Here is a 20633-nt window from a genome sequence, read left to right on the forward strand (position 1 = left end):
GTCACTTAGATCTGTAATAACTTGGACACATTTAGACGTGTCTTAGACAAACCCTTAATATAATTAGTCAACAAAAATGGCCTAATTAAATGGGGCTTTTTTTTGAACGTTGGTAGAAGAACTGCCAAATTCATTGATAGAAAGAGGTATTACAAAGACACCCCCAAAGGAGGAAAGTACCGCAAAAGGCAGCACAAAAAGAAACGAAAGAAAAAGACACTATCGGCACCACCACAAATCCGAGCTCCGCCAACAATTTAGTACACCATCGGAAACCATCAACGGGATCTCCAAGGTGATGCCTCCAAGGAGGAAAACGATGTTGAGGACACCGTCATCACCCGATCTGCCACATCTTAGATTTTCATCTGGAGATCTCACGCCTTGAGGTACGAAGAGCAAAACAGGCTCCACAACAGCACCTCCAGGGAGGAAGACGACGTCCGCGGACGCCATTACCGTCGGCAGCCGAAAAAATCGATGCAGGATTTTCATCCGAAGCCAGGCCTTCCATCCTCAATCTTGGGTTCCGAGGCCACCCAACGCCTCAGGTTAGAACGAAACCGGGCACACACTACCAAACACAGATTGGTCGCCGCCGCTCACAGGAACAAGGCGCGCACACACCAACTTGACCGGGCTGCACCGCTGCACGCAGGACCTGGGCGAACCCAGCCAGATTTGGCCGTCCTCCAACCTTCGTGCGCAGAACTGGGCGAGACCCCGCACCGCAGCGCAATGGAAAGGCCGAGGGAAAACAAGAACTTGCCGGCCCGCACCGCCGCGCGCTGGAACTTGGCAGAATCGAGCCAAAGCTGAGTGGCTCGCACAGCCGCGCGCAAGAACAGGACTAACTGTACTGGAATGATCTGCCCGAGTCTCCTCTAGCTCCATCCACGTAGGACGGCGCCACAACTCCAAGGAGCCGAGCGTGTACCATGCTTGGAGGAAGAGCCCACCCATCTTCCGCCGACCCCCCGCTACCGCCACCACCGGCCAGCCGGCGCCGCGACCAGCCACCAAGAGGCAGCCATACTGGCCCAGATCGGGCCTCCTCCCCACCGAGCACAGCGCCGAAGGGCACCACCAGATCTGGGCAGCCGCGCAAGCACGCCCAGGCATCCAGCAGATCCGCGCCGGGAACGACCGCCAGCGCCACATGCGCGCGCGCACGCGTCGCCCGTGCCTGCCGCCCCCGCGCCGCGCTAGCTCGCGCCGGGCCAAGCCTGGCCGCACCGCGCAAGCCTCCACCCAGCCGCGACTGGACGCACTGGGCTGACCGCGCCACGCCCGCCCCGTCCACTGCGCGCACCTGGCCACGCGCCCGCCACCACCACCGGCGCAAGCTCGCCGCGTCCATCGATGCCAGCACGCCGCGCCCCCACGCCTCTCCTCAGCCGAGCGGCCCCCGCAGCGCCCAGGCCTCGCGAGAGAAAAAAATGAAAGGCCCCGCCGCCGCCAAAGCCACACGGGCTTTGCCCGGCGGCGCTTGCTGGCGGCGGCGAGGGGAGTGGGAGATCGGGGAGGGGGAGTTCTCTGGCGGCTAGGGTTTCGCCCGGGCCGCCCGCGGGGGACGGCACGAGCGACTAGGAATTGTGTCCTTTTTTATTAAATGGGGCTTTGGCTTGGACAGTTGGGCGCATGCACCTGATAGACAGGCCGGTGATGCAATGAGCCGCCGGCTGCTGGTGTAGTTGTGCATGGCGGCGTTGTCGTGCTGATCCCCGTGTCCCCCTTGCCGCTTTGCTCACTTCGCATTCCTGGCTGTCTACGTGCGAGTGTGACTCGGGAAAAGAGGTCGGAGCTGAGAGTCTATAACTTCGCGACAGCTATATCGCCCGTACTGATTTCTGATAGAAATCGCTTATGAGCGACGTCCTACGTACTGGCTCATTTAGCTGTCGCGGTCGATGCCTCTAGTAGCGATCCCTGTAGGTTTGATCGGTCCAGTTTTCTTTGTTTTTTTGTTTTTTTGCTTGTTGTATTTTGTTGGTTTTATTTGTTTTTCACCGTTTTTCTTTGTTTTTTTTTTCATTTTTACTCTGGTTTTTCTTAGTTTTTCTTTCTTTCTTCATTATATTTTGATTTTCTTTGTTTCCTATGTTTTTTTGCTTTCCTTTTTTCTTTCTTTTCGGTTTTTATTGGTTTATTTCTTTGGACTCTTGTCTACTTTTTTCTAGATATACAATGTACATTTTAAGAGCACACGTAAAAACATTTTTCTGATACACTTTGAACATTTTTCAAACGCATTGTGTACATTTTTTTTTACAAATACATTTTTTAAAAATTTTAAGAACTAGCAATGTGTAAGTGCAATGCGCGCTGATATTGGGCAGGATATCAGTTACATATTAATTATGTGATTAGCACAGACATTGATGTTTGGTATGATTTTAATTACACATTAAACATGTTGAGCGCTCACCATTGTAACAATATAGGTCGTAGGATTGACATGCTTTGATCTGTCCCTTTGGGTCTTTTTTATATTGGTGTAGATATAGATATAGATACAAATTAACATTTTTCAAATACATTGTCCATTTTTTAAATGGCAATAAATATTTTTTAAACTACAGGAATATTTGTTACATTATACAAATATTTTCTAAAAATAAAAATTTTATTATCCTACATGAACATTTTTTTACATCGTATAAACATATTTTAAAATGTCAGGAACATTTGTTTGGACTGCCATAATTTTATTTAAAATGTCACGTACATCTTTTGGATGCTATGAAACATTTTTTACATTATGTGGAAAAATATTTTGAATTACGCGAACACTTTTTGTACGTTGTATATATATTTCATAAAATGACACGTATATTTGCTTTAAACACGTGACATTTTTTGAATATTATAAACATTTTCCATACGCATGAATAACATTTTTCAAATGCATGTTTAACATTTTCTAAACATTTTCCATACACATGTAGAGTATTTTTTGTAATATAAACAATAGTAAAAAAATGAAGCAAAAATGTGGAAAAAAAAGTGAATGACGTCACAGCAGACGCGATCGCTATGCCGCCCCAGCACTGGCTCTCTACAGGCGACAGTGCGATAGGAACCGCTGCGGCCAGCACATAGCCGCGCCCTTATAACTCTGCTTATAGCAAGCAGCAACAACGGAGCGCCACTCCCTTTGGGCCAGCCAACGAATTTTTACCCCGCTCACACTGGCTTTGCATTCACGGCCCCTGAATGTCATCCAAATTCTCTGTAAAAGACCCATGGTTCTTCTCGCGGCCAGAAATATTATTCTTTTGGCCCTCCAAGAAGCCTTCCTGTGAAAGAAATTTGTGTTCCCCCATTTCATATTGTCCAATGTGATCTCTGCTTCCACATAATTTCTTCCTTGAGAAGGAGCTCATCCATCTCCCTCAGTATTTTCTTCCTTTCCAGAGGCGTGGTATGGTCATCTCTTTTAAATAGCACATTTAATCTTTTACGAGCCGAGTCAAGTTTCTTTGGAAGATAGAAAATATGAGCCCAAGTCCATCCAATGAAGATAATTCATTAATCTATCCACATTATTTGCCACATTCTTCGGATCGTCTATATGTGTACCATTATTTCAACAAGCCTTAACCTGATCGTCCAGAGCCACCCCCTTCCTTTCCCAAAATGACGCATATCTAATATGCTTAGTAATTTTTCCAAAGCAAGGGGAACCCATCAATTTGAACTAACAAAGGACAATGGTCTACTCTAACCTAGAGTTGATGATGTGAGAAACCTTGCATTTAAAAAATAAATAAGACCATTGAGGGTACGCCACTGCACGACCAAGGAGCAACTTCACATTTCTGTTGCCATCTTGCTTATTATTAGAAGTCTACGGAACACCATGGTAGCCCAAGTCGAATATACTGCATTCAAACAAAACTTCTCAAAAATTGGCCCTTAATCTTGTTGGTCTGTTATGACGAGAAAAATACTCATTGTACCACATTGCTTTGTTAAAATCACCCATTTGAAACCAAGGACTAGCACCAAGTGATTTAACTCGTCTCAAAAGATCCCACTAACATACCTTTAGGTCGCCTTTGGTTCCCCGTAGATGAAAGTGCTCCTCCATTTTGTGCCATCTGCATTCCAAACATACATATCAATAAATGGTCACCAAACTTATTTAGTTCGAGAGAAATGTTCATCCCAAAACACAGCCAGACCTATACCCTTTGCCTTGAACGGTAATGGAAAAAACATTTTCCATTCCCAACCAGTAGCGCAAACTCTTAACATGCTCTTAATTTTGTGTAGTTTTAGAAAGAAATATAACATTGGGTCGGTGTGTCTTAGAGAGACACACAAGTTCTTGGACTGTGCGAGGCTGTCCGAAGCCTCGACAGTTCCAACTCAAAATTTTCATGGCTCTTGACGGGTGTCAACATTCACGCACGTCGGTTGACCGACAGCCCCAGTGCCGGTAACATCCTTAGCTGAGTCATTTCATAGTGCTTTTTTCTTTGAGGTTGCAGGTTAGATTGTTAGGGCAATGTGTAAATATTCTCTTTTGCAACTTCGAAACAATATATTATCATATTATGTAAGTCAACTTGTCTCAAATGACTAGTTTTCTTTCATTTTTTCTATGAATTCAGTTACCATGTGAAGATTGAAGTGATTAAAGATCTCAACGTCTGCCTCCTTTGGTAACTCGATCAAGAGGTACATCGAAGACGATGACAAAATATGGAAGCGAATACTTGATAATAAAAATATTAGTAATGTTCCCAATATATTTTTCTATAAAACCTTCCATGTTTTGGCAAGGTGTAAAGTGGGTTAGTAAATCTCTCAAGGCTGGTTATAGGTGGGCTGTAGGTAATTTTCAAAGAGGGGGTCCGGATTGTAGTATCCTTGAGCGCATTTTGCACTTATCTTGTAATATGTTTTCAACAAGCTGTGTTGTGTATTGCCAAAGCTTTGGCCTTATACTTTGCTGTAATTTACTTTGTACTGTAATTGGGTTTTGAACCTTGGTTTCAGTTGATAATCGAACCGTGGAAGGGAGGAGAACTCTGCTCCCTGAAGTGATTATGCCCGCATTTTAGTTTATATGGATGCTTGGCTTGTTGGTTCATGAATATGGTCATACATTCTCGCCCTCTTAAGTCTTTCCCTCGGTCCATCCATGGATAATGAAACCGGGGTAGGAGGGGGGCTCTGGCTCCTGGTGGTCTAAACGTACGAAGTGATTATACATATTTTAGTTTGTAGGGATGCTTGACTTATTGATTCATGAATATGGTCGTACACTCTTTCCCCCTCTCAAGTTTTGTTTTTTTATTTTCCCTTGGGCAACCCCACCGGTAGACGCTGATAAGATCCAAAGGAACAAGACATTGCCGACGACACACACTATGGACAGCCATGTCTCCCAAGCGGCTTTGCCTCCTCCACTTTTCCCATCCGCGGCGGCAACGCACATCGTGGCCACGAGTATGACACATCAAGTGAGGGTTTTAGAATTTTCGTTGCTCATCCGACTTGTCATGATCCGTTTGGAACTCGTATTTATAGTTATGCAAGGGAACTTGACACTCACTAGCACGGCGTCGGTTACCTACGTGTCTCATAGTCGGCGCCCTATGGCTGGGTAGGGTAGCCCCGTTGGCCAGAGTGATGAAACCACCACCATCGTCAAGGGCAGCTGATGAATATAGGTCGATTATCCACTTCCTTTGTTGGTAAACAACTCGATTGTCCACTTCCTTGCAATGTATTGCTCGATTGAAAGAAATAAGTTGAGTGCCAGTTAATTACCTCCATGTGATCTGATGATTCATCCATATGTCATAAGTTCAATAAAAGATACATATGTCGAAAGTAATTGTAACTTCTTCTAACTTCTCAAATTCAGTTAGGTCAAGGCCCATTAATCCCAACAGGGCCATTAATTCTAGCAATTGTTTTAATAGGACAGACGGCGTCTTATATTCATATTGATTGATGTGTGCAACTTGTCATAGGAGTTGACTCTAGAAAACAAGCAAATAATAAAAAAGAAAATCAGTTGTTGTCAAAGGCCGTTGATGAGTGCAACTCATCCTACACTTCTTTTATTCTCGATAAAAAATAGCTCGGCCGTCCACTTGCTTGCAATGTACTGCTTGATTAAAAGAAGTAGGAGTATGGTTCACGATTAAAAGAAGTAAAGGGAGTACCACTTAAATAGCTCTATGCACTTTGATGATTTATCCACATGCCATAAGTTCAACAAAAAAATATTGGATGTCTAAATTAATCGTGACTTCTTTGACTTCTCACAAAATTGTGAACTACAGTTGGCTCAAGGCCCATTAAACTCAACATGCCCATTAATTCCGACATATTTTCGATCGGAGAGATAACATCTTATATGCGTATCGACTGATTTGTGCAATTTTCATTACAGTTGACTCAAGAAACAAGGAAATATAAAAAAGGAAAGAGAATAAGTTGTCGTCAGAGACGGTTGATAAATTCAGCTCCTTCCTCCACTTTTCTTGTTTTTGATAGACAGCCACCAAAAACTTTAGGAATTCCTTGACAGATCATTCACTTGCTTACAATGTATTGCTTTACTAAAAGAAGTAAGCTGAGTATACCACTTAAATAGCTCTATGCACTTTGATGATTCGTCCACATGTCATAAGTTTAATAAAAGAAAACTGGATGTCAGAATAAATTGGGACTTCTCTTAGCTTTCTGTATGTTAGAAAGAAACATATTTCGGGTATAATTCAGTCTGGTGACCAAAGCGGATATACACTTCAAGTTTGCTGACGATTGATAGTATATTTTTACTCTATATATAATTATCGATTTACTTCAACATGTCATGTGATTTTTTTATTACAGCCATTGTTTATCAGGTAGATAGCGAATTCCCAACTCCATAACAACCATGGAAAGCTACATGTAGGATCCTTAGTTCACTGAACTCACAACTTTGATCATTATATACATCTCAAAACCAGGCAAGTCCATGCCTTGCCAGACTCATCGAGGTCATCGTAGGCGGCTCAGATCTTGCTTTCCAACCCTTTCTTTTTACATAAACCCAGGGATATGTTTGAATGATTTCAACACATAAGATTTTTTTTTCTTTCACCCTATTAAAAGACGCATCTACAAATTGTATGAAATATGAACCAATGAGTTTGTAATAAAAAAATGTATGAAATATGAATCAATGAGTTTGACATGCCCTTGTGAACATTGGCATAAACAACTATGACCGTCTGTAGATGAATGTGAGCATGATGTGGCTGAAGCCAGTAAATTTCAGTATTCCCAAAGAGTTGCAAGACTCAACCCCTGGGTTTTTATTTCAGAATAAAAAGCCATATAGGACCACTGAAATCCCCTTCATTCAGATGTACAGGAATAACAATTGCACAGGAATGGATAACAGAAGATTGCCTTCACATATGAGAACAAGATCCATCTTTTCCAGCACATGAAATTCATCGACAATATCAAACTCAAGATCTAATCAATCAACCATTTGAGTATGTGACAGTTACAAGCATAAAACATGGTATTTATGAAGAAAGATCTGTATCATGATGCTTTAATTCTTGCGGAACCTTGTAAATGTCGCCAAGTCTTGATGAGAGACACAGACTCCTTGGCCATCTCAACCTGTGCAATTGCCCAATATGTGTTCTCATGCACAAGTTCAATGAGAGATGCGTGCTCGTCAAAGTCAACTGTGCTCATTCGAGGACAGCCTACACAGCCTAGTTCTTTGATGTTAACTGCAAACTCTTGCACAGCTTCCATGACCTTGAGAACTGCTTGTGCTTGGAACCCGCCTTCCACAGTACCTAACAAGGCTGATTACCTAGTTTAATGCTTCAGGGGTTTGCTTCGCTGGGTCTGCTTCCAGAGGACACGCTGCTGCTTGGTCCAGCAATACTGCTGCTACCTGCATTTGGTTCATCATTTCTACTTCCAGAAACTGCATTCTCACTTGGTCCACGGTTTGTGTTACCCGCAAACTGACTGCCAGTGCCAGGTCTTCCAGTGTTCATATTACCAAGAATCAGTTGCTTCTTAAGTTTGTGCTTTTTCCCTCCAATATGGGCGCCGAAATTGAATTCAGTGACACAATCCACCTTGCATATTTTGCACCAAAAGGAAGGTACAGAATTTGTTCTGGGTATTTGAACAGCCTGCATAGCCTGTGATGCAGGCTGTCGAACAATTACTTTTTTCTTTGGGGGGTACCAATTTGCTGGCTGGCTTCTTGCGGCGGTGAAATTAAAGCTTGACTGCGGTGAAGGCATATTACTCTCAGGAGTTAACTTTCTCTTCAACACATCAGGTGTTGAATCTGTACAGGTCTCCTGAAAGTATATTTTTATTCCAATAATAGATAAGTAAAGTGCATCTAATTTCTCCGACAAATTTTTCTAGGTTTCGAACAAAAACATAGTAACAAATAGTGCATAGCCTTATCATGCTTTCAGATAACATCTTCCAATATCTAACTATAGTTTGATACAATTAGGGAAAGTAACATCGAACCTATGCAGAAGAATGAGAACACGGAATGGTTTAACATCAGAAGTAAAAGAGAGTGGTGCCAGAACTCAATGAGTCAATAGTAAACTGCATTTCAAATGAATACTCAATAACCAGAAATCGTCCAGAATAATTGTTTCTCTAAATAGGGATGCAGTTTACTTAAAACTTTAGCAAACTTTCCCCACTGATCAAAGAACTACTACAACTCTGCAAGCTGAACTCTTCATCCTGTCCAGAAAATGGTAAGAACAAGAATAAAGGGCTAGAGATAATTTGGAGTGGCATTGAAACAACACCACCTTTGTTGCAGCTTCTCACATGGGTGGTTGGATCAAACTCGGGTATGTTTCATCACATCTTGTAAAGCAATATTAAACTCAATGTGTGGCTTATGGATATTTTCTCAACAGCATGAATGTGACAATAGAACTTGAGAAAACTGACTCCTGTTTGAGCTTTCAACATATGAAGTTGAGACTCGATTCAATGCCTTGCACAAGAAAACACTCCCTCCGTTCACAAATATAAGATGTTCTAACTTTTTTTCTGAAACAGCGGTATATAGACACGTTTTAGTGTGTTTGTTCACACATTTCAGTCCGTATGTAGTCCATACTGAAATATCCAAAATATCTTATAGTATTTGTGAAAAGAGGGAGTAGAAGATAACTATTGAATAAAAGGTACAAAATAGCTTTCTGCAATACACAGATAGTGCAAATGATAAAACTGTGTTGACATATAAAGTAAACTAAGATGAAATGGTAATTTTCTGTTTATGATTGGTTACCCAGACTAACTCAATACTTCCCATGCACGTAAGTTATCAACCATAGGACCACAAATGTTCATTACCAACAAAACCTGCTGCCAAGTTAACAGACAAGAAGCTTACTCTGGATAGCGCAGGAGCTTCATTAAGAGCAATCAACAGATGTGGATGAGTACGTTCCAACCTTCGCCGATATTCCAGTTCCCTTCTAAGAGCTTCTTCATATGTGATAGTAGGACAGGTCGATGTGTGAGACTGTTGCATGCTTGATGAGAACAAACCACATCTACTTGCAAGCGCCAGTTCTTCCTCAGCTAGCAAAGAATTCCCTAACATATTTGTGCATTTAAAAACAGAAGTGGTCTGATTTCCAGCATTCAAAACCACAGGTCTTTCGCATATTCAGAATGCAAGCTCGGATGGTCCAAAGCTGCAACAAACATAGTGGATCAAAACCCAAAAAAGAGCCATAAATTTGCTATAATAATGTGCGTCCAGTGACATTTAAAAAAATGATAAGAAATCGTCAGTGTCCTCTAGCAACAGAGTACAGATCAATCAGTTAGCTTGAGCAAGTTTGGTCAAATGTTCAGCACTATATGCATAATTAAAAACACCAGATATGGGTGAAATCTAATCAAAATTGTCATGGAAAATTTCAGCATACGGTATGTTTTTCTGTGAACTACAAGCTGTTGTTCTCACTTGTCAGTCTACAAATTTACCTTCTAATTTGTTGCTTTTTACAACAAATTTCTTTTGGAATTAACTGATCTGATTACTCCAGCACGCATCACACCGATCCACAACAGATCGGAAGCAAGCAGGGTGAATTGGATTGCCTATCCCACAAAGACCAGGACAGATTGCTTGCTCAAAGAAAAAGAAATGCTGTAACCAAACTCACAGAACAACCCAAGCAAATTAGCATCGTCAACCAAGTTAACAGATCCAGATCAGAATGGATCTCCACTCCGCCCAGTCCAGTAAGCGGAGGACAAGGACGACGACTCCGAGAGGAGGATCTCCTCCAAGTGGTGTGAGCCAGGGAGTGGCTTTAGGCGGGGAGGAGATGTTATTGGATAGCGGAGGCTAAAGAAGAATGTGACCATTCAATAACAAAGCCTCCACTGTTCTATTCTACCATCCTCCTCCCTCAAGCTAACCAGTGTATACATCGCATCCTCCTTCACCGGAAAAATGAGACTCTCAATATCTTGTTCGATGACAAATTGACAAGACTTCACCAATCAAACGAGGCAAAGGTTACCCACACGATGCGTTAGAACTACCAGTTAGTTGCTAGCCGAACACAGCGCCATGGTGCCTGCGTTTTGTCACACTAGATTAGGCACATTCTTGCATATCCAAATGGGCCGCAACGAGCCTAACAGGCATGAAGATCCCATCGATCTCAGCCACAAATCCATCTCACACGGAGAAATTCGCGAATCCCGCAAAGAACTAGGGTTCCAGCAAACTGAGACAACGAAATCTAGGGCTTTACCGCGACTCCGGGTGCTGCCCTTTCTGGAGCGGGCCGTTTCCGGCCGCCGGAATCCGCCTCCCTGTACGCCTGTGCGCCGTCGGTCAACAGGTTAAATGAGAGAACCAAAGTGTGGGACGATAAAGGGATGGATGGGGGTAGCACATCACATACCTCGCCGTCGGTCGGAACCGTCTCGCCGGAGCGGGTCGAGCTAAAGGGGACGGCGACTCAAGGAGGCGGAAGGTGGTCTGGTCGGGTCGGGTCAGATGGTGTTTGGATCACTAGTGACTGGAGACTAGAGACTAGTAGTAGTCACTTTTAGTCAGTAAACCTCCAAACCCCCTGACTAATGGGTGACTAAAACTAGTTTAGTCCTTAGTCACCCCACTCCCAACTAAAAGTGACTAAAGTCTCTCCTCTAATTAATTGGCGGGCCCATCCTGTTGCGGGCGACGCATCTGCCGCCCCATCCCCTTCGCACGCAGGCAGGGGGTAGTCGCTCCCCTTTCCACTCCGCCGCTTCCCTTTCCACCGCCGCCGCCGCACTCCGCCGCCGCGGCAGCACTCTGTCGCGCCGCTTCCGTGTCCGTACTCTTGCCGCGCCCGCAGCGCTCCGCCGTGCCGCGCCCGCATCACTCCGCCGCGCCGCGCTCCCGCGTCCGTACCATGGACGGCGACGACGAACTCCCCTTCGATTTCTTCTCGCAGACGGCGTCTTCCGGTGCTGCGGTGCACCACATCGACGAGGACGGGTGGGGGATGACGCCCCCTTGTCTCCGGGGATCCGCCGGCCGCGGCTTGGTGGCAGGGGGGCTCGAGCGCGGCTCGGTGGCAGGGGGGCTCGGCCGCGGCTCGGTGGCCGGGGGGCTCGGCCGCGGCTCGGTGGCCGGGGGGCTCCGCGCTCCCATCGGGTTGGAGAACATCGACCTCAACGGCAACTCCGCCGTCGCCGCCTCCTACCCTAACATGGGCATGTACACGCACCTTTTTCATCCCGAGAGTGCGGCCGGCCATGGTGTGCCCCTCCAGCGGACGGACGGCGTGGCGTAGCGGCAGGGTCGTCCACCTCGCCAAGGTCTCCCCCTAGTGAGGGCCCCAGATCGTCGTGCCAAGCAGGTCGTCGCGACGTCGGGACGAGGTGGTGCTGGTTCAAGTCGCTCAGGCAGCGGCAGGCAGCGGCAGGCAGCACCGATCATGGTAGAAGATGTTGAGGAAGAAGATGAACCAGCTGAAGAAGATGTTCAGGCAGAGGAAGACGACAGCATGCTGAACCAGCATATCCAGGTACAATATTTGTCCAATTGTTGTGTTTGCTTGAATGAATGTATGTTAAGTGGAAAGTAGAAAGTAGAAACTACAGCTTGTTAAGTGGAAAGTAGAAAGTAGAAACTACAGCAAGGTGTTCAGTTTGGACAAATGAAAGAAAATACTTGTTCATGCTACTTGTTCTGTCATATTTATCAAAAATAGTACAGTATCTGAAATAGTACTTGTTCTGTTTTCTCATACATTTTTTTAATAGAGGCCAAAAAGCAAGGCTAACTGGACAGACAGAAATACATTGACTTTATGTGAAATAGCTTGTGAGGAAATAGATGATGGCAATTACGCTGGTAGAGTTTGGATCCCTCAGGCGTACAAGAATATGAGGGAGAAATATTGGGAAAGGGCAAAGCTGTGGCATCCAGGCAGGGAATTCAGGAACAAAATAACTAACTTGAAGGGCTTGTACAATGATTGGGTATGGTTGCAGCAGCAAACCGGCTGCGGCCGCGGCTTAGATGGCGAAGTGACGGCAACTGCAGATTGGTGGGAGAAAGAAATCAAGGTATTTTTGCTTATATTCTTGCTCCCTCTCCTTCAAGTGTTCATTTTTGCTTATGTTCCAATGACAGAAGATATATATGCTGATTTCTTTCTATTATTTCTTTTCAGGACAGACCAAATCTCAAGAAATTTAGAAATGGTAACCCTGAGTATATGCCCCTGTTACATGAGATATTTCATGAGGTCGCTGTGGATGGTTCATCTGCTTATGTTCCTGGGACAGAAGATTGTTTGGAGTTAAATAATGATGATGACCTGGATGGCAATGAAGGCTTTGTGTCCAGCCCTATGAGTACCAACACTCAAAAGAGAGGGAGCCCCTCAGAGTTAAGGAGTACAGCTAGTAGTCCTTCAAAGAGAAGCAAAACTTTAGACAACATGCCTCGTACTCAAGGCAAAACTCGGGGTCCATTTGTAAAATATATGAAGGACATTGAAACTAAGTTGGAGAAGGAAAGTGAGAAAACAGACTCTATTTTGCAGGCTCTTGTGAACCAAGGCAATGAAAAGGTTAGGAGAAGTGAGGAACGTGCTCAGTCAGTAAAAAACTGTCAGAACCTTGCCATTGAGTGTGGAGCATCAGAAGAGTCAGTTGAGTACTTTGTTGCTTGTGATTTATTCAAGGAGAAACACAACAGAACTGTCTTCCAGAACATGAAGACCCCTGAAGCTAGGTCGATATGGTTGAAGAGATGGTGCAGGGCAAAGAACATGTATGCAGCAGATGGCGAGATATGAAGGCAGAATGATCTGTGTCAGCTAGTCTTGTGTCTTGAGTCATGTGTGTCCTCTTGTGTCTTGAGTCATGTGTGTCCTCTTGTGTCTTGAGTCGTGGATGACATGATTTGTGGACTAATGTGGCCTTAATCATTATGTTTCTGGACAAATATTATCTACCGATCTGTGTATTTGCATGTGTTGATGATATGTTCATTATGTCTGTAGACTTCATGATTTCTATTTGTTTGTGCTTTTCTTGCAGAATGAGGATGAATCTAGTGATGAGGACAGTACAGACCAAGATGATGAGTCTAGTGATGAGGACAGGACTGATGAAGATGATGACTCTAGTGATGAGGAATTTGATAGGTGTGACAATGATGAGAGTTATCAACCTCTCCTTGAGGAAACAAGGAGGAGGAGGCGTCGTAACACTAGGGGTGAAGAAATGGAGCTAGATTCAGTGGATATGAATCGAGTGAGAGATACGATTGCTGATGGTCTGTTCAACGGGCGTTGAGAAATTTCTGATGTTATTTATTTCGTTTCCAACATGTAACGTTATGGGACAATTTTAGTTTTCTTATGTGTGGACAGTTTTGATTTCCTTATGGGACAATTTCGTGAGGGATGGTCTGGTGCTTGTGTTGCTTGCGTGAGGAGAGAAAAAAAGGTATTGAGAGCTGCTGTTGCATGGCGTGAGGGAGAAAAGGAACAGGACTTTGCTGCTTTCCTTCCTTGCGCGGGAGTATAGCGGTAGTTGCTGTTGCACAAGGGAGAGAAGAGAGATAAATGGAAGGGAGAGAGAAGAATTTAATACTGAGACATTTAATGTTGACTAGTAGTAGTCACCTTCCAAACAGGGCCTGACGAAAAACTTTTAATCTGACTACTACTAGTCACATGACTAGAGAGTATCCAAACACCTTCTCAGCCTGTTAATTCGCCTATCCCCAAGATTAACTAATGTCGTATTTTCCTGATGGTTGACAGGAATTCTGGAGCTATGATTAGTCCGGCCTTATAAATTATACCCCCTCCATTTTTGTATACAAGGCCACAAACTCAGATTACAGGTACCAATGTAAAATTTAATGCCTACTTTACAAGTCAATTTTTTTTCTTGTTTACTGTGATCATTAATACTCCGCATGCATGCAAAGAAACTGAGTGAAGGAAGTAGCTGACTGTCATTATGACTGCATGCATGCAAGTATTAAACTTTGCCTCGATTACTGTTTGTGGCCTTGTATAGATGCAAAATGTATATTCTATAGTGGCCTTGTATATAAAAATGAAGGGAGTACTGACTATAATGAAGAGTAACATACACTAGTAACATATACATATCTCTATACTATTTTACTATATTTATAGTGAATAGTAGCATTAAGTGTGGATAATGCATACACTAGTAACATATACATATCCCTAGGCTATGTTACTACTTTCATAGTGGGTAGTAACATAAAGTGTGGTAACATACAAAGCTTCATTTATTAGGTTATAGACACATATTGCATTGGGACATGTACAAAGCTTCATTTATTAGGTTATAGACACATTTTTGCATTGGGACATGTGATGTTACAGTAACTAGCTAAGTTACTCAAACTACCTCTCTCCTCATTAACTCATTGTCACATAAGAAAATTTGTTGTTGGACTCGATGCTACTGCTTGTTGGGGAACGTAGTAATTTCAAAAAAAATTCCTACGCACACGCAAGATCATGGTGATGCATAGCAACAAGAGGAGAGAGTGTTGTCTACGTACCCTCGTAGACCGTTCGCGGAAGCGTTATATCAACGCGGTTGATGTAGTCGTACGTCTTCACGTCCGACCGATCCAAGTACCGAAAGCACGGCACCTCCGAGTTCTGCACACGTTCGGCTCGGTGACGTCCTCGCCTTCTCGATCCAGCAAAAGGGGTGAAGTAGTAGATGAGTTCCGGCAGCACGACGGCGTGGTTGTGACGCCCGAATAACTAAAACACAGTAAACATTTGCTAATGATGCCACGTCACCTCGGTTGCTGTTGATAAAATCACGTTAGTTCAAAACGATTCAAATTCAAATTTAAAATATAGGCAAACAACAAAAGTTTTCAAACAATGAAACCAAAATATTCAAGGTGGGTCAGATAAATCAAGTGTAAATACGATGAAGAAACCAAATCTTGATAAAATGTTTAAGGGCTCTAAACTAATTAAAACAGAAGTGAAAACAATTAAATAAATACCTATTGGGTTTTATAAAATATTAAAATATTTTATTACGGGTTAAGAATTGATGTGACAGCAGTTTGTTATAAATACTACTTTAGGTACTAGTGGTGATTTTCGTAAAAACTGAAAATTTTAAAAAAAGCTAGAAATAAAACAGAAAAGAAAATAAGAAAAATAATCAAAACAAAAACTGAACTAACGCAAAAGAAAGGAAAGAACCCCCCCCCCCCCGGGGGGCTCCGGCCCAGCAGCCCCCGGCCCAACTGGGCCAAGTCCCGGCCAGGCCGACGACCCCCACTCCCTTATCCCCTCTCGCCCGAAACCCTAACCCCCCACTACTCCCACTCGTCCCCACTCCCTCTCCCTCGTCCCACTCCTCCTCTGCCCCCCCCCCCAATCTGGATCGAGGGAAACGGCTCCCCGACCCCCGTTCCCGCGACCCTTCGCCGTCACCATCGCCAACCGCCATCGCAAGGAGAACCACCCCGCCGTCATCGTTCGCCGGGGCAACCCCACCAGAGCTCTTCTGCCTCAACCCCTCGTCGGACCTGCGCCATCCCCGTCAACCTCCTCCTCGCCGGACTGCTCGCATCATCGACCTCCTCCCCGAAGGCCTCCGTCGATCCCGCTGCCATTCCCCTACAGCCCCCGCCGTGAGCACCTCCCCTTTCCTCGTACTCCCCTCTCCTCCTGTCGGACGCCATACGCCGCGCCCGACCGTGCCGGTGCACGGGCCAAGCCCCGCGCGTTGCTCGCGCTACGCTCACGTCGAACACGCCAGCAGGCCGCACTCTCTGCCCTTCGTGTGCGTGCCTGCGCCGCACCTCACAGCTGCAGCCGTGCTCCGCACCCGTCTCCCATGCGTCGGACCACGACCCAGGGCCATCCCTTCCGCCGCGCCCCTCGCCTTGGCCTCACCTGACTCCGCGCTCCAGTTTTTGCTCGCCGCTTGCCGCGCGCGTGGCCCCGTCTCTCCGGCGCTGCGGTGGCTTTGCCGGACCACGCGCCCGCAGCCCCCCTCTCGCTCTGGCGCTGCTCCGGCCACCGCACCCCCGCTGCCGCGTCGGCCTGTAGTGGCCTCTCCCCGCCTTCTGCCGCTGCTTCCCTTCCCTGGCGGCTGCGACCACTCGCGGCGGTGGCCGCCGGCGCCTCGCCGCGATCGCGTCCAATTCGGGCGCCCCGCAACGCCCCAGCGCTCGTCGCCCGCGCCCGTAACCCGTCGCCCGATAGGCCCGATGTGCCTATGACAGATGGGGCCCATGCCCAAAAATAAAACAAAAAAGGATTAATTAAATAATAATTGTTAATTAATTAATTAGTAAGTTAATTAGTTAACTTAAATAACCTGCTTAATAACCTAACCGACCAGATTAGTTAATCAAATGTTGTTTAGTAAAACATGTATCAATGACATGCGGGTCCCATGGGCCCTGTTGACCAGTCAACGGTCCAGTCAAACGCTGACTGGACATTTGACCAGGGCCCCACCTGTCAGCCCCTTAGACACACTCTGGGTACACTTCCTGTGTACCCATAGCATCTAAATACAAATTTAATTTTGAATTAAAATAATTCCAGAAATTAATAAAATCTTTAGAAAATCATATTTTTTAATCTGTAACTCGGATTAAATTATTTTCTACATGAAAGTTACTCAGAACGACGAGACGAACCCGGATACGCATCCCGTTCGTCCGCCACGCATCCCTAGCATAGCAAACACGCAACTTTCCCTCTCCGGCTCCTCTGCCCAAAAACGCGAAACACCTGGGATATTTTCCCGGATGTTTCCCCCCTTCACCGGTACCACCTCATACCGCGTCAGGGCACACCCAGCATCACGCTTTGTCATGTCATGTCATGCATCACTATGCATCGGTTAGGATTATGCTATGTGATGCTACTTGGTGAACTTACCATCTACTCTCTTCTCCTGCTGCAAAATGGAGGTTACCAGAAGCGTAGTCTTCGAAAGGATTAGCTATCCCCCCTTATTCTGGCATTCTGCAGTTCAGTCCACATATGATACCATTATTCCATTTGATACCAATGCATACATATGTAGTGTAGCTCCTTGCTTGCGAGTACTTTGGATGAGTACTCACGGTTGCTTTTCTCCCTCCTTTTCCCCTTTGCTATACCCGATTGCTGCGACCAGTCGATGGAGTCCAGGAGCCAGACACCACTGTCAATGACGACTACTACTACGCAGGAGGTGCCTGCTACTACGTGCAGCTTGCTGACGACGACCGGGAGTAGTTTAGGAGGATCCCAGGTAGGAGGCATGCGCCTCTTTCGATCTGAATCCCAGTTTGTGCTAGCCTTCTTAAGGCAAACTTGTTTAACTTATGTTTGTACTCAGATATTGTTGCTTCCGCTGACTCGTCTATGATCGAGCTCTTGTATTCGAGCCCTCGAGGCCCCTGGCTTGTAATATGATGCTTGTATGACCTATTTTATTTGTAGAGTTGTGTTGTGATATCTTCCCGTGAGTCCCTGATCTTGATCGTACACGTTTGCGTGTATGATTAGTGTATGATTGAATCAGGGGCGTCACAAGTTGGTATCAGAGCCGACTGCCTGTAGGAATCCCCCTTTCCAACTCCTTGGCTGAAGTCGAGTCTAGTCATTGAAAAACTTTTACTAACATGGTTGTGCGGCTTACGGGCCCACGTCGCCCTCTGGGTGGTATTAGGATCTTTTACTCCTCGATCCTTACTCTAGGACTCTGAACTCTCTTCTATTCGGGTTAAATGAATTTTGCTAAAATCTAACATTAGGATCTCGTTATCACTTTCTCCCGGAGAGCCCTTCATTACAGATGATCGACTGCTTCAACAGAAGATTCTGATAATACTCTCCGATGTTCTCCTGAAACTTTGTGCCATTGCTTTTGCAATTCCCTACCATCGAAAAATCCCTATGGATAAATACTTACACCGGTCGTTCTTACTTTTATTCCCAGTTGGTCTTGTTATTACAAGATACCCCGAAATACTCGTCGTTGTTTCGATAATCCTTTGAGCGTACTGCCTTGCTGTTCTTTGTCACCTGAATACCCCTACGGATAATTCTCGCACTTATCGAGTATCCGCTCATCCCCCAGTTATTCATGTGTTTCACAATGGTCATCAAAATACTATTCGATCCTCCAAAAATCCTTAGTAGCTTATTGCTCTGCAATACTTGTCTGCTTGCATGATGGATGCTTTCCATATGTCTGGCAATATTCGTTAGTATCCTTAGACACCGTCATTTTGATCCCTTTGATTCAACATGAGTGCGAATGCACGTAATCATCAGTTGATCCTTCTAAATTATCTTTCCGGCTCAGACGTCATTTAAACATGAGATGGTTCTCAACAAATCCAATTGCCGTCGATTGTACCCCCAAGGCTATTCAACTTATCCATCCCTAATCAGAACATTGCTTCTGATCCCTTGATTTGAAAATCATAACTCCTTTGCATTTGAGCTCTGGATTAGTCAGTTGTTTCCATAATCCAATGCCTTTGCATTGTTACTTCCTCTGGTTGTGTGCCGATGCTCACGTCAGCTTTGTTATGGACCGGCAGATCCTTTAATGGACTTTATCCGACAACGTCCTTCATATTCAATAACCTTGTGAGCCTTCCCTCGGATACATAATGCCTTTGGTAAATGGTATCATCTACTTTCTCAACCTTGCTCTACTTTTGAGCTTGTGATATTTACTCTTGAAACTTGTGGTATATGTTTCTAAGAAGCCCCTATGGGTTGAACTTATGCCTTCTCTAAACTGTGTGAACTCGAAAGTTTTCACGAGTCATACACTTCTGGTATTTTGCCAAATAAAATTTCAACACTACAACTTCTTCGAAAGTGAGAAGTGAATGAAAGGTTATGCATTGGAGAAGTGGGAGTTGACCTTGAACTTTGTGTTCATGCCCATGGACACGATGTAGATCTTATCATTAAAGCTTCTCTTAAATTAAATTATTCCTTTGGTATAAGTTCATCTTATATCCGGGATCTGGCCTTTTGCAATAGTGTTTCCGACCATGTTCTCCTTTAAATACCATTTCTCGGACAAGTTGAAGTAATTGTCTTCTACATTGCACCCGACCAACCTTTACTTTGATCTACCGTCGTGTATTACACTCTGGTATCTCAAGAATATCATAGAACTGCATAACTTCTTATGGGTTCTTCATCAACTATTATTTCTCACCGATTCCAATAAGTGAATCGATTCCGCACTCTGGTTCAATAACTCTTAAATAATTGTTGTTGCTTACGAGTTAATAATCACTTAAGTCATTCCTAGCCTGATCGGCTATATCATCATGGTGCTAAATTTTAACTGTGCTACTTGGTCCTTCTTCACGGAGCACAATTCTCGACGATGAGCTAAGCTTACGTCGATTTTCCTCATCATATCATTTCGCCTTGAACCGCAAGCTTGATTTCGAGTTTGTGTCGTAACCATGGTTCCAATAACCTTTCGTTTATCATTCGTTTGACTAGATGTCATCACCAATTGATTACATCTTCATGAAATCTCTCGACAAATGTGTCGTGATCATCATCAGCATTCCGAGCTCTTCCAAGATATCAATTGAGTTCATGATGATAAATACCATCCTTGCCCTAGATGATTTGTGTTACCATCGACCACTTTATTGACTTCCCTCCAACACAAACTTGTTCGTGTTTTGTGTTATACCTTGAGTTCCTTGCTATCCCGCATTTGTTCTTCTTTACCTTGGAGTATTACCATCTTTAATGTCAAGAAAGTCGTGAGGATTTCATCACCTCTTAAGGATTCTTGATACAGGTAATACTTCTCACCATCACCTTTCTTTCTTGGTCCCCGTGTTGGTTCTAACCGGGATTCCAACAGTGAACGGTACGGCGTGGATTTTGTACTTCTAACAACCCTATTGCTTTGAAGTTGATGGTCGATAGATCGTTCTTAGACTATTGGTTGTTGAACCACCATTCTAACGTTGATCATGCTACCTAAGCCCATCTTTCGGGCGCACCTTTCAATCAATGTTCAATTGTGTATGCTTTCCTCGAGCA

The 20633-nt window shown here is 44.5% G+C and overlaps 1 protein-coding gene and 1 pseudogene across 1 annotated transcript; one reads left to right on the forward strand and one right to left on the reverse strand.

Moving 5' to 3' along the window:
• Positions 1–7409: 7409 nt before the first annotated feature.
• LOC123084687 (uncharacterized) lies at positions 7410–11102 on the reverse strand. The gene is made up of 4 exons (XM_044506173.1): positions 10968–11102; positions 10815–10883; positions 9431–9737; positions 7410–8354 (listed from the first exon to the last, which is right to left on the reverse strand). Exons 3-4 carry the CDS (start codon positions 9641–9643, stop codon positions 7863–7865), a joined length of 705 nt encoding a protein of 234 aa, XP_044362108.1. The 5' UTR covers positions 9644–9737; positions 10815–10883; positions 10968–11102; the 3' UTR covers positions 7410–7862.
• Positions 11103–11462: 360 nt separating this feature from the next.
• Positions 11463–13361, forward strand: LOC123081521 (uncharacterized; annotated as a pseudogene).
• Positions 13362–20633: the final 7272 nt, after the last annotated feature.

Source organism: Triticum aestivum, chromosome 4A (assembly GCF_018294505.1).
Source record: "Triticum aestivum cultivar Chinese Spring chromosome 4A, IWGSC CS RefSeq v2.1, whole genome shotgun sequence".
NCBI classification, from domain to species: Eukaryota; Viridiplantae; Streptophyta; class Magnoliopsida; order Poales; family Poaceae; genus Triticum; species Triticum aestivum.